The sequence below is a fragment of the Colobus angolensis genome, unplaced genomic scaffold (genome assembly GCF_000951035.1).
Source record: "Colobus angolensis palliatus isolate OR3802 unplaced genomic scaffold, Cang.pa_1.0 Scaffold79, whole genome shotgun sequence".
NCBI lineage: Eukaryota > Metazoa > Chordata > Mammalia > Primates > Cercopithecidae > Colobus > Colobus angolensis.
The window spans coordinates 959085-973560 of record NW_012121709.1 but is presented as its reverse complement, the minus strand read 5'-3'; the positions used below and the strand labels follow the sequence as shown (position 1 = coordinate 973560).

At 39.6% G+C, this 14476-nt stretch overlaps 1 protein-coding gene across 3 annotated transcripts in view; it reads right to left on the bottom strand.

Moving 5' to 3' along the window:
* Positions 1 to 14476, bottom strand: part of RPH3A (rabphilin 3A) — a 338292-nt gene that overhangs the window by 60050 nt on the left and 263766 nt on the right. For 2 of the 3 annotated variants that reach the window (XM_011928670.1, XM_011928669.1), the window contains one exon: positions 5921 to 5932. The exons of the other annotated variant lie outside the window; for it this stretch is intronic. In XM_011928670.1, coding sequence (XP_011784060.1) covers positions 5921 to 5932 — 12 coding nt within the window. The remainder of the gene's footprint in view (positions 1 to 5920; positions 5933 to 14476) is intronic. 3 annotated transcript variants of the gene reach the window in all.

The following is a 14476-nucleotide window of genomic DNA, read 5'->3' as shown; positions in this document are numbered from 1 at the left end:
ATGTATAAAAAGTGTTTAGCATAGATCCTAGGACTTGGTAAATGCTCCAAAAAGGTGAACTTGTGTTTTCTTTTTCTTCTTATTAAATATTTTTGGTATGAAACTGTGTCTCAAATCCTTGCCACAGTGGCAATTCAGTGAAAAATTACCTAATAGCACTGCACATATAGTGGGCACTGAATCTGAATGAAAGAAAAAATGAATGAATAGAATGTTCTGATAGGGAGGAGTAGGGAAGACAGATGGGAAGACAATGACCCAGGGTGGGAAGAAACCAATGGAATGAAACAAAACGTGCAGCCTGGATCACTGTCTGGCATTTGAAATCAGGAAGCTCTTTGACACCTTAAAGCCATGGTAGTAGGAGTGTCCAAATCAATTCCTTGCGCATCTGCACAAACATGAGCCTAGTTGATTTAGCTATTCAGGAGAGAGAGACAGAGAGACAGAGAGAGAGAGAGAGAGAGAGACAGAGACAGAGACAGAGACAGAGATAGGAGAGAGACCAACTAACCTAGCTGACTTTAAGTGGCAGGAATGAATGCTGGAGAAAATGAACTTTCAGAAACACCCTTCCCGGACCAATCCTTCCTGCAGCTCCCAGATTTCCTTTCTCAATCGGATACACTAACCCCAGACCAGAATCTACTGAGATATTAGGATGAAATGGAAAACAAAGCAAAACAAAACAAAACAAATCAAACTCGAGCTTTAGATTCAGAACAATCTGCATTCAAACCCTGGCACTGTGTGACTTAGGGGAAAGTATTTTATCTCTCTGGACTCTAATCTCCATCTGTCAAATGGAGTTAATAATAATATTTATGTCATAGGGTTTACATTTACTGTCTTGTTGAATTTTTGCAATACTTTTGAGGTAAACATTATTCTCCTCTCGAGTATACCAAGGTTCAGAGAGGTTAATCACTTGCCTAAGGCCACACAGCTTGAAGTAGCAAAGCCAGCTCCAGGGGGGATGTCCTGTGCTCTGAACCACCATGCTATCCTGCCTTTCTAAAAGGCAGCCAGATGGTCCAATCTCACGTTCTATCTCCCAGGCCATAGTCAACTCTTCCAGACCCCCTGCCCCCCTCATCTTAATTATTCGTGGCTCTTCAGTTTAGAGGAAGCTTGAATCTCAGGAACTTTTGACTGTCGGTTCCAAATATATTTTTTGTTTGTATATTTTTTCCAATGAGGTGTTTTTTTTTTTTTTTTTTTTTTTGAGATGGAGTCTCGCTCTGTCGCCCAGGCTGGAGTGCAGTGGCGCGATCTCGGCTCACTGCAAGTTCCAGCCTTCCAAGTAGCTGGGACTAGCGGTGTGCATCACCACATGAAGCTTAATAGGGCTTCATTCTGAGCATCACAGTAGATTGGTCTAATTAGGGGAATGTAAAGTATAGAGACACCAAGAGCCCATCACTGGCTTAAAATGCTGATGGTATATGTGATGTGAATGGGGATGGAAACAAGCACATTCCCCCAGATGATGAAGAACTTGGGAGCTCTCTAGGGCCTGTCTACCGCTGGCTAATCTGCAAAGAACAATGTGCCACATCCTGGCTGCAGGAAGAAATGCTCAGAGCTGCCTTTGAGGTGGAAGCAGGGAATTGGTTGTATGCCCCTACCCAAAATACACCTCTTATTTTAGAAGGCACTTTACTGCCCACTCTAGAACCTAAACACCTTTACTGGGAAAAGATAATGTAAACCCTATCTGGGTACTGGTCTGAACCTATAAAAGCCTCTGGGCAGTGCAGAGGGGTGGCCTGTGATCGAGTTCATCACTTCTCAAACTTTAGCATGCCTAAGATTCACTTGGTGAGCTAGCCAGAATGCAGATTTCTGGGCCCTTTGCAGAAATTTGGGTTCAGAAGGTCTGGGGTGGGACTTGAGAATTTGCATATCCAGGAGAGGAAGGAATAAAGTCGGGATGGTTAATGGGTACAAAAATACTCGTAGATAGAAGGAATAAGATCTAATATTTGGTAGCACAATGAATAGGATGACTATAATTAACAATATTTTATTGTATGTTCAAAATAACTAGAAGATTAGAATTAAAATGTTCTCAACACAAATAAATGATAAATGTTTGAGGTGATACGTATTTTAATTACCCTGATTTGATTATTCCACATTGTATATAGGTACCAAAATATCACATGTACCCCAAAAATATGTAAATTATTTTATGTCAATAAAAAAATTTAAAAATTTAGAAAGAAAAAAGAGACAAACATTGGGGAAAAATTAATATTTAGTATTTTAGTAAAAGCATGAAATATGGTTTATTGTAAGGACGGCCCCAATATTTCACTCTTCTCTGTATACATGCCCTATGCCATGTGAATTTGAAATTGATCACCGAAAAGTCAGGGTCTATTTTCTTTTCTTTCTTTTTGAGATTGTGTCTCACTTGGTCGCCCAGGCTGAAGTGCAGTGGCACAATCTTGGCTCACTGCAACCTCCACCTCCTGGGTTCAAGTAATTCTCCTGCATCAGCCTCCTGAGTAGCTGGGACTACAGGTGTGCAACACCATGCCCAGGTAGTTTTTTGTGTTTTTAATAGAGACAGAATTTCACCATGTTGGCCAGGCTGGTCTCGAATTCCTGACCTCAAGCAATCTGCCCACCTCGGCCTCCCAAAGTGCCAGGATTCCGGGCATGAACCACCACGCCTGGCTCTAGCGTCTATTTTGCTACTCCTTAAATCTAGCCCAGACTTAGGACTTGCTGTGGGCAATAAAATGCAGGGGAGTGATGTTGCACTAGTCCAGAGGCAATGCCTCCAAAGGACTTGTGTGTTTCTGTTTACTCTTATACCCTGCCATCAACATGGGAAAACTCAGGATATCCTGTTGGAAGGTGATGCATGTGATATCATGTTGGAAGAAATGTATCATTTCAGACATGGTCATCTTAGATCAGCCAACCCTTTGATGCATAAATGAGCCTAGCCAAAGTCCATAGAGTCAGTTACCAAGCCCAGATGCCTGAGAACAAGTAACTGTTCTAAGCCACTGAGTTTTAAGATGGTTTGTTACACAGCAAAAGCTAACTGATACATTTTTCACCTTGGCAAAAAAAAAAAAAAAAAAGAAAGAAAGAAAGAAAAAAAAAAAGAATGAAACTTGTTAGACTTTCTACACTTATTTTACAGTTTAGCATTATGTTAAATTCCAGTTGTATAATGTTTACCATACTATTTTTAATGCTTTCAGCCACTAAAGGTCTTTATCCAGCTCCACTCTTATCTGTCTCAAATATTTGGCTTCTGAATAAAGTACTATTCAAAGAAAGACTTTCACTGCTAAGAAAAAGTCTAAAGACCACTGTAGGTAACCTGCTCATTTTCCCAGATGCCTGAGACTCACAAGGTGAAAGGGAATTGCCGAGAATCATGAGTGGAGAGAGGATGGTCCAGGACTTGAGAAACCAGCCTTCTCAATGTGCTTCATCTGCTACCAGAAGGCACCTGCTCAGGTGCACCACGAGGGGGTCAGAATGAAGCCACCCACCAAGGCCAGCATCAGTGGACCCCAACACAAAAGGAAATTAGCCCCAACTCCAGATGGAAGCCTCTCATAGATGTTTACCCTTGAAGTACTGCAAAGGGCAGCCTCCCATATCTTTCCTGCCTCCCACCTTGATTCTTCATTGCATGCACACAATAGTCACATAATAAATACTTGCCAGATGTCCCTATTAATAAATTATAACTCCCTAAAGGAGTGGGATGATAGAAAAGCTGTCGGGGCATGAAAGCTCTGAAGCATTCAACAGCAGAGGTGTGCAGAAAATTAATCCTTTTTCTTTTCTTTCTTCTTCTCTCCCTCCCTTCCCCTTGGATGCCAACATGGGCAGGTGTCTGCAGGAAGTCTCTTTAGAGCAGAGTGAACGGGATTTTAATGAATCCTGAAGGAAAGGAGGGGCAGCTACACCACAGAATGTTTTGCCCATGCCCAGCTGGTATAAAGGCCCCTTTGGATGAAATTTACCCCATCCAGACTAACGGGGGGTGCAGAAGGGATGCTGTGGGTCCTCCACATCCTCAGAATGCCAAGGGGACCTGGGGATCCTGTTAACCTTTTTAGCCAGACTGAATTCCATTCTGTTCTTATAAAATCCCATGTTGTCTCTCATGGTTGGGCTTGGTAGATGCCGTCTCCCCCACCGGGAGCTCCTCTGTCTCCTCACATAGCTCTCCTCCCTCTCCTGGTCTCAGCTTACACATCACTTGTTCCAGGAAGCTCTCCCTCATCACCCTCAGGTCTGAGCTAGGTGACTGTCTTTGTGCTCCACAGTTCACTGTGATTCTATGATTATAGCTCCGCACATACCGGAGTGTATTTGTTGGTGACTGGCCCTTTATTTGTTTGTAGACTCCACTAGACATATCTTTATACTTGGCTAACTGTGTCCCTGGTGCTTAGCATGGTGCTTGGTATTTAGTAGGTACTCGGTGTAAGTGTTTATTAATAGAGGAAGGGAGGAAGGAAGGGAGGGAGGGAGGAAGAAAGGGGGGGGAAGGAGAGAGGGAGGGAAGGGAGGAAGGAGGGAGGGGAGGATCTTGGGGATGAAGAACAGAGGGGAGGAGGATGAACATGCTACCTTTCAACCTGCAGCATTCGTGAAACCTCTAAGAGCCTTGAGACCCTCTGGAGTCATGAACTTCTGTCTTGTGATGTTCATATTTGTAATCTGACAACAACCCAGCATCTCTCTCCAGCATGTCTGAATAATATACCCATGATTTCATAGAAAGCAGATCTTGCCTGTCCAGGGTCCTGCCAGCCAACAACAGAGCTTGTAGAGCATTCAAATAGTCTTTACAAGGCAGCTTGTTGAAAGCTCTCATCTGACAGATGGAGAAACTGAGGCACGGGGCAGGGAGAAGAGTTTTCCTGGGTCTCCTGGCTACGTATTAGCTGTGTTAACTAAATCTTTAGAGCATTCTGGGTCTCATAATGTGGTTATTTGGGTCCAAAAAAGCTGGAAAAGTTGTGCAAGAGTCTTCTATGTAAACATAAGGGTAAGGCAAGGATGTAATTCACACCTTCATCTAACTTTGCTTGGTTAAGCTTTACAGTTGATAAAGCTTTCTGCAAACATCTCATTTGATCCCACCACCAGCCAGTAAGGAGGGAGGGGTAGGGTTATTGTGCCTATTTTACAAACAAGATAACCAAGGCTCAAGGAGGTGAAGGGCTGTGTCCCAGGCCGCAGGGACCGTGAGTCCCAGAGTCCCACGATTGCGGGGAGGGGAGTTAAAATGACTTTCCATAGTTTCTGAATGTGTGCACGCAACTGAAGATGGGGCTACTTTGCAGTCTGGCTGCTCATTTGTTGGACCCGGCATCCAATCTGTCATGCGTATTTAGGAAAAGAATCCAATTAAAAACACAAAAGTGAGAAAAGATAGGGCCTCTGCGTCAAAGGTATTTTGCTGGGAAATCAGAATGACCTCTGATGAGGTGACAAAGACCAAATGTACAGCACATAACAATCCAGAGCCCTGCCCTGTTCATCATCATCTTTTATTCATGGTAGCAGGTATTAGAGTTAACATTTTCCTTATCGCAGAACAGTGCTCCCCAGCAAAATGCTGCAGAAACAAGGGCACTGAGTGGCCAATAAACTTGCTGAAATCCTACACATCACTAACAAGAATTGAGGGCTAAGAAATATCTTCTATCCTTTTATCAAGTTTGGTATGAGTTTTTTTTTTTTTATTTTATAAATATTTTTTCCTAAGGTGGGTGTGGGTATTTTTTATATTTTAGCTTTTTTAAAAAATATTTAAAATTTGCTAGTTCCTTTTTTAACCATCTCTCTTCAGGGGCAAGCCACCTTGATCAGAGAAAGAGATAAAATACAGTTTGTAAAAAAAAATAAATAAGTGTTATAAAATACTCACTGTTCTTTATCACTGAAGGAAGGCAGAGAAAGGAGAGAAAGAAAAAAAATGAATAAAGTTAGGTAAGAAATCGTCACAATATCAACACTGTCTGGATGCAACACTCATGTAGTTTGAATTATGATGACCTACTTCCATTTTGTTTCAGCCATTATCTAAAACAAGGCTGCTTCAACATAGCGTTATGAAGTCCACATCTTTGATTAAATTGACCAGCCAGTTTGGCTTATTAATTAACTAAGCTGATCATGTATGTATTTGAATAATGGTTTGAGGCACTAAAAAGAAATCACTGAATGATCTCATGGCCATCACCTTTCTTGGTTTCTGTTATTTCAAACACGGGGGACAAGGACCACACTAGGTAGAGCAATGGGCCCTGAACAGTAGACCTTGCAGTTCCCCAGTTTGGGGAAGCAAGTTCTTCCACTCTAGACTGGAGACCAGCATCTCCATTTATGAGGCATGCAACCAAAAGCAGGTCATATCATCTCTTTGTGCCTCAGTTTCCACCTCCCATGTCTGGCACTCTCTGGTTTGCAGACTTGAATGCTAGATAGAAGTATCAACTGTCAAAGACCAGCATTTCTCCCCATGTATTCTTAACATGAAGAACTGAACCATTGCCCTAACCAAGCAAGGAGTAGACGCATTCATTTCTCTCAAATTCCCCTGTTGTTGGTTTCAAACGTGATCATTAAATTCAAGGAGGCTGAGAGAGGAAGACATTTGAAAATAACAAAAGCAGGAAGCGTGTCTGGCTAGCCAGCAGTTAATTATGACTAGATTCATTAATTTACTAGAGAAAGACATTATAAGTGTCTGCATTACTTCACCACCACTGCAACAGACTAGATAGCATGTGTGATGACTGTAATTCACCCATTAGCATTTATTGGAAAATAATTTTAATATCTGAAGAAAAGGCAGCAGCAATCAAGCTAGCCAGATGCATTCAGAATGCCAACATGTTTCATGGGAGCCCAGGAACGCTTTAATGAAATGGCGTCCAGACTGTTCGGATAATTTTAATTTAATTGTAAGGCAAATTGTTTGGCTTCATATCGACTAAAGTAAACTCTGATGGATGAGATTTTAATTAACTGATATTTCTTAAATAAAATAAATATTTTACCCCATCCACCCTTCAGGCAACTGTTTATCTTACAGAGACACACTTTCTGGCTGAGGAAATATTCTCTGCAAAATAAGTTTGGCTCCAAGAAGACATCATGAAAAGGGCTTTGGAAACTAGCAATTTCCTATGAAAAAGGAAACCAACAGAGTTCAATAGTGTCTTCAAAACAGTAAAACTTGTAGAACTGGAGGAGGTATTAGATAGAAGTAGTAAACAGATATGAGACATTTGCTTTGGAGTACATGGGTGGACTAAATATTCAGAAAGACCCTTCACCAATATAAAATTAGATCCTAGAAAAATTAAAGCAAACTTTAAAAAAATGCAGCTCTGGGATTTCTAGAAAGTAAGGAAATTCTCCAAACGAATAAACCAAATAGATTTAATTAAAACAAAAACCTTTTTCTCTTCAAAAGACTCTGTTATGGAAAAGGAAAGGTAAGTAACAGACTTCACCAATATAAAATTAGATCCTAGAAAAATTAAAGCAAACTTTAAAAAAATGCAGCTCTGGGATTTCTAGAAAGTAAGGAAATTCTCCAAATGAATAAACCAAATAGATTTAATTAAAACAAAAAACTTTTTCTCTTCAAAAGACTCTGTTATGGAAAAGGAAAGGTAAGTAACAGACTTGGAGAGAGTATTTGCAACATGTATATCCACAAGGGATTTTATCTCTAACATAAGGAAACTTGTAAAACTTAATAATAAGAAGATGAATTACCTGATTTTAAAAATGGACAAAAGATTTGAAAAGATACTTCAACAAAGAGTTATACAAATGGAAAAAATTTATATTAGTATGTCTAACATCATTAATTATTAGGGAAATGCAAATTAAAACCACAATGAACCACTATACACACACCAAGAAGGTTAAAATTAGAAAGACTGATCATACCAAGTGCTGCTGAGGTGGAAGGGAAGCTGGAACTGTCATCCACTTCTGGTAGAAATTTTAAATAATACAATAAACTTGAAAAACAGTTTGACAGTTTCTTAAAAAGTTAAACCAGCATCTACCATAGGACTGAAACACTCCACTCTTAGGTAATTACCCCAAAGAAATGAAAGTATGTGTCTATACAAAGTTTTATTTGTACTAGCCCAAACCCACTGTCCATCAACGGATGAATGAGTAAATGAACTGTGGCATATTCACATAATGGAATAATATTCAGAAATTAAAAGAAACAAATATTGATATATAAAACAATATGATTGGACCTCAAAATAATTACACTGAGTGAAAGAAGACAGATAGCTCCCTTGCACAAAGGGTACACACTGGATGATTCCATTTATATGAAGTTCCAGAAAAAGCAAACAAATTTATTGCTAAATAGTGATGACTTAGGGATGGGTGGGGACAGGGAGGGGTAAGAAGGAGGAACTATAAAGGGTAACAAGGAAGTTTTGGCGATGGATGTGTATGTTCATTATCTTGATTACTGTGACGATTTCATGGGTATACACATGTTTTTATGGCTGATGATGGCTCATGCCAGTAATTCCAGCATTTTGGGAGGCCAAGGCTGGAGGATCACTGGAGGCCAGGAGTTTGGAACCAGCCTGGGCAACATAGCAAGACCTTGTCTCTATTTTTTAAAAAACTTATCCAGGTGCAGTGATGTGCACCCACAGTCCCAGGTTCTCAGGAAGCCAAGATGGGAGGATTGCTTGAACCTGGGTGGTCAAAGCTACAGTGAGCTGTGGTTGTGCTATTGCACTCTGGCCTATGCAACAGAGTGAGATACTGTCTCTAAAAAAATAAAAATATAAAATTGTCAAATTGTACTTTAAATTACCCTAATTGTGTACCGTTGAAGGTATATTAATTATACCTCTATAAAGCATATTTTAAAAAAGGGAATCCAGCAAACTGAATCCAGAACAGGGAGCTGTGAGCAATAAACCAATGCAAATACCAACATTACATTCCAGGGGCTGACGTGGAGATCCTGACAGGTGCAGAAGCTGAATTGGAGATACTCACATGGAGCCAGGACCCTCAAAGGGAGCAAAAGTGTTTCTGGATGACCAGAGCATCTCACTCCTGGCAGAAGCAAGTGTAAATACCTCTGAAGAACAATGTTCCCAAGGTAGGTCCCTAGGATTCTCACAGACTGAGCATTCAAAGTGCAAGTAATTATGAGTGAAAATCTGCAGGAAAGACAAACAACAGACCTACATGGTCAGAGGCGTCAGGCAGTGGTGTGCTGGTAAATGTTTAACAACTGACTCTCTGGGGAAAGAGCCCCGTGGAGGCTGATTTCAAATGCCAACATGATGTGACTAAACGAAGAGCTGGGAATAAATGTACAGCAGCATACCTTTATATAGTATTTCCACCTTACAGGCATAATAGACATAAATAACAGAGAACATCAAAATGTAGTAAAACAGGTCAGGCACAGTGGCTCACACCTGTAATCCCAACATTTTGGGAGGCCGAGGTGGGTGGATCACCCGAGAGGAGTTCAAGACCAGCCTGGCCAACATGGTGAAACCCCGTTGGGAGGGAGACAAAAGAATCGCTTGAACCTGGGAGCCAAGATTGTGCCACTGCACTCCAGCCTAGGCAAAAGAGCAAGACTCTGTCTCAAAAACAAGATAGTGAAATAATTGAAACGTGTTTAATTTTGAATATTTATCACCATTGTGTGTAATATGATTTAACTATAAATATAACTTTATTTATTCATTTCAGGGAAAGGGTCTCTCTCTGTTACCCAAGCTGGAGTGCAGTGGCGTAATCATAGCTCACTGCAGCCTCGAACTCCTGGGTTCAAGCAATTCTCCTGCTTCAGCATCCTGAGTAGCTGAGACCACAGGCATGCACCACCACATCCAGCTAATTTTTAAATTTGTTGTAGAGATGGAGTCTCACTGTGTTGGCCAGGCTGGTCTCAAACTCCTGGCCTCAAGTGATCCTCCCACCTCCCAGCCTCCCAAATTGCTGGGATTATAGGTGTGAGCCACAGTTCCTGGCTAATATATATCTTAATTTTTAATAACGGTCATGTTTATTAACTGGCTCACAAAATTCCTAAAAATTTAACATCCATTCTAATGAGCTTTTATGGTACATATCCAGCATGCCACTGAATCAGGTATAATTATTGGATACAGAATGTGAAGTTACTCTATGTGAAATACTTAAAGAAATAAAATGTGGATTAAAACAAGCAAGAGTCAAGAGATTAAAAATGGTTAGGAAGATACTAAAAAGAATGAAAGATAATTTTTAGAAATAAAATACGTAACTACTAAACTCTAAAATGCAATGGGTGGTTTAATGGCCAATTAATATGCTCTAAGACAGAGTATAGCCAGGATGAAAGACGTGAAGACATTACCCAAAATACAGCAGAGAGGTAAAGAGATATAAAATATGAAAGAGAGAACAGACAGAGCAAGACCCCAACTCAAAGAAAAAAGTGAGAGAGAGAATCAGCAACATGGAGGTCTAATATTTATCTAATCAGATTCCAGATAGGGAAAATAGGGAGAACCGAAGAAAGAAAAATATTTCAAGAGATAATGCTGAGATTTTCTAGAACTAGAAAATTTCTAGATTTTTCATGTTGAAAAACATGAATCCACTGTTTCAGGAAGCACAACACACACCAAGTAGAAAAAAACAATAAGAAATATACACTTAAGCACATCATTCTACAGAACATCAAAAAGAAGGTCTTATGTGGTGGGAAAAATCATCTACAGAGGAAGGGCAATTTGCTGACTTAAGACTCTTAACAGACACTTGAAAGCACAACCAATCCTTCAAAGTCCACCTAGAATGCTGCAACCTTCAAGAACAAGGGATAAATCGATATTTTAAGATACACACAGTCTGAGAGAGCTTACCAACAGAATTTTACCAAATGAAAAGCTGTACTTCAGGAAGAAGTAAAGTGGCCCCAAGAAGGACTAAGATTCAGGAAGATTTGAACATTGAACCAGAAAACTAGAAGACAGGAAAATTTTTTTAAAATGCCAGTATAAAATAATAATGTCTAATATATGGAGTTAAATAAAGGATTAAACTAAGATACTACAGAAGAGTCGTATGTAGGTAAGGAGGGTCGGAATTAAGATGTTGTTAAGAGTGTTTTAAGCACCTTGCGTTGCCTAGAGGAAGATGTTGAGACAGTGAGTAACTCCAGACATGCTTAGTTATGAATGGTAACACTTTAAGGATAGCCATGGAAATCGTAGGAATGAACCACATGACTTTGAAACCAATAACGAGAAAAGTAGAATTTGTAAACCCCCAGGCCCAGTTAACCAATTAATAAAAATAAAAGGCAAGGAGAGAAACAAAAGAACCATAGAAAAAGAGAGACCAAAACAAGAGAGTAGAAAAGTTAAACTATATAATGTATCAGCAAACTATAGCCTACAGGCCAAATACAGTCAGCTGCCTGTTTTTATTAAAAAAAAAAAAAAAAAAAAAAAGCCATGCCCATTGATGTGCATGTTGCCTATGACTGATTTTGCACTAGAACAGTGAAAGTGGAGTTGTTGCAATGGAGACTTTATGGCCAGAAAAGCCTGAAATATTTACTATTTGGTCCTTTACAGAAAGAGTTTGCTGATAATTACAGTATCTGTAAATGGATTAAAATCATCATCTAAAAGACAAAGATTACCGCACTGAATTAAACAACAACAAAAGAAACAAAATCTGGCTAAAAATATCCTTCATATTCTCTTACCTGAAATGTAAGAGGACTACAAGATTAAAAATAAAAGGATAAAAAGATACTAAAGAAAGCTGATGTTGTTTTTTAATATCACAAAAGGGAGTTTAGGACCAAAAAATCATTATTAGAGATAAAGAGAGACATTACATAATGATAAAAGGTTCAGTTTTTCAGTAATATAGGTCAACTCCAAACCTGTAGCCATCTCACAGAACCACAAGGAGAAACTGACAGATCCATGGTGACTGAAGGAGATTTCAGCATAATACAAGTAGACTAAAAAGCCGTAAATGTAAAAACATGTTATAAACACAATTAATAATCTCATTTTGATATGTGAGTGACCTTACAAACTGTAATTATAGAATGCACATTTTTCTTATGTATTCGTTGAGCATAGCCTAAGATCTGGTTATAAGCCAAATCTTAACACATTTCAAAGACGAAGTATCATATGGGTCATATTCTCCAACCGAAATGCCATTAAATTTGAGATTAATAACGAAAATAGTAATAAGTTAAGAATCCTCAAACATCTAGAAATTTTTAAATATACCTCTAAATAACTCTTGGATTAAAGTAGAAATCATAAGAGAAATTTTGAAATACATAGAAATGAGAAACAATGAAAATACTATATGTTGAAGCTTGTGGGATCATTTGAATGTGGTACTTTGTTGATCACAATTATGTTGATCACATAATTACTAATATTAGAAAAAAGGGAAGTTTTATATTAATGAGGTAAGTATACAACCCAAGTATTTAGAAAGTAATAGAATACACTTAAGAAAATGAGAAAGGATTATTTAATAGAAATTAGAACAAAAATTAATCATACAGTAAATGACAGGGCAATATTAAGTAATAAGAAAGGCATTCCCATTTCAATCTCCTTTCCAACCTCACGTACTTCAAGGAGAAAGTGCTCATATGACTTTAACATCTCTCTATCACTTGCTAGTTGCCTTTTTTTTTTTTTTTTTTTTGAGACGGAGTCTCGCTCTGTCGCCCAGGGTGGAGTGCAGTGGCCGGATCTCAGCTCACTACAAGCTCCGCCTCCCGGGTTCACGCCATTCTCCTGCCTCAGCCTCCCGAGTAGCTGGGACTACAGGGCGGCCGGGCGCGGTGGCTCAAGCCTGTAATCCCAGCACTTGGGGAGGCCGAGACGGGCGGATCACGAGGTCAGGTCAGGAGATCGAGACCATTCTGGCTAACTTGGTGAAACCCCGTCTCTACTAAAAAAATACAAAAAAACTAGCTGGGCTAGTTGCCTTTTTAAGTGGAAAGCAAGTCTCAGGCTCAGAGCCTCTGTGAGGCTACAGTTTATAGCTAGAATGTAATAACATTGTTTTTTTAAATTATTTGTCTTCATGGTTACCTTTGTTCATAGAAAGCATGAACTAATTATCCACTTACATTCATTTGTGATTTAAAAAAGCTCTTGTTAGAGTGCTTACATTTTATAAGTAGCCAATTAAGAGAAAATAACAATAATGGTATTTCATAGATGAGGTAAAAATTGTAAAAGTGGTGCTCGAATGACCAAGTTTAGGGAAACACTACTCTCCAATAAGGAAAAATCTTTGCTAAAAAGCCTTTGTATGCTGGGGGTAGTGGCTCACACCTGTAATCCCAGCACTTTGGGAGGCCAAGGCAGGAGGATCACTTGAGCCCAGGAGTTTGAGACTAGCCTGGTCAACATAGCAAGACCCTATCTCTACAAAAAGAAATTAAAATTAGCCAGGCATGGTGGTGCATGCCTGTAGTCCAAGCTACTCAGGAGGCTGAGACAAGAGGATTGCTTGAGCCCGGGAGGTCAAGGCAATAAGTTATGATTGCACCACTATGCTTCAGCCTGGGCAACGGAGCAAGACCCTGTCTCAAATTAAAAACAAACAAGCAAACAACAACAAAAAAACCTTTCCCCATTCTTTGGGCAAGCCACAACAACTACACCCTGACATTTATTCTTTTTACAAAAATAACCATATCTTCAACTGTCCTACCCAGATTTTAAACTCTTAAACTGACCCTAAAATACTGTCTAACATAAGATTGACAGAAGTTCACAGTTAAGGAAACTTAGAGGTCATCTATTCCAGGGAGACCAATTGGGATGGGTGGGTAACAGAAATGTCCAAAGTAGGCCAGGTATTAGAGACCAACAAGGAATGATGGGTACTGTGGAAAACTGGAGAGATCTTGTCAGTCTAAATATATGAGCTGCTACTTGTCTTCTGCTGAACTGTTGGCAAAATTGCAGTCCAGTATTGTCAGGTCTTCTGATATTTTCAGTCAAGTCAGAAATCTGGACTTCCATGCAAAATCTCCCAATTTTTACACGATCAGGCCCAAAATATAAAAAGGAAAAAAACCATACACACACACTTCTGCAAGTCAGAGTCTGCCAGGTTGTAATCTCTGATCTAGTGCAACTTCCTTATTTGATCGATGAGGGAACTAGGACCCCAAGAGGGGAAGATATTTGCCTATCATCACACAGTAAATTAGCTCATATCCAGAACTAGAACCCAAGTCTAGTTCTGACCACCAGGTCAGTTCTCTCTCCAGTCCACTGGGCCACCTAATCTATGGAGCATGAAACTCAGGATTTAATCTGTTCTTCCAACCTTGCAAAATAGTCAAACTAGGGGAGACATTTTCATGACTGAACTCCCATTAGGTTCCTCTCCCCCTTCCTCAGGG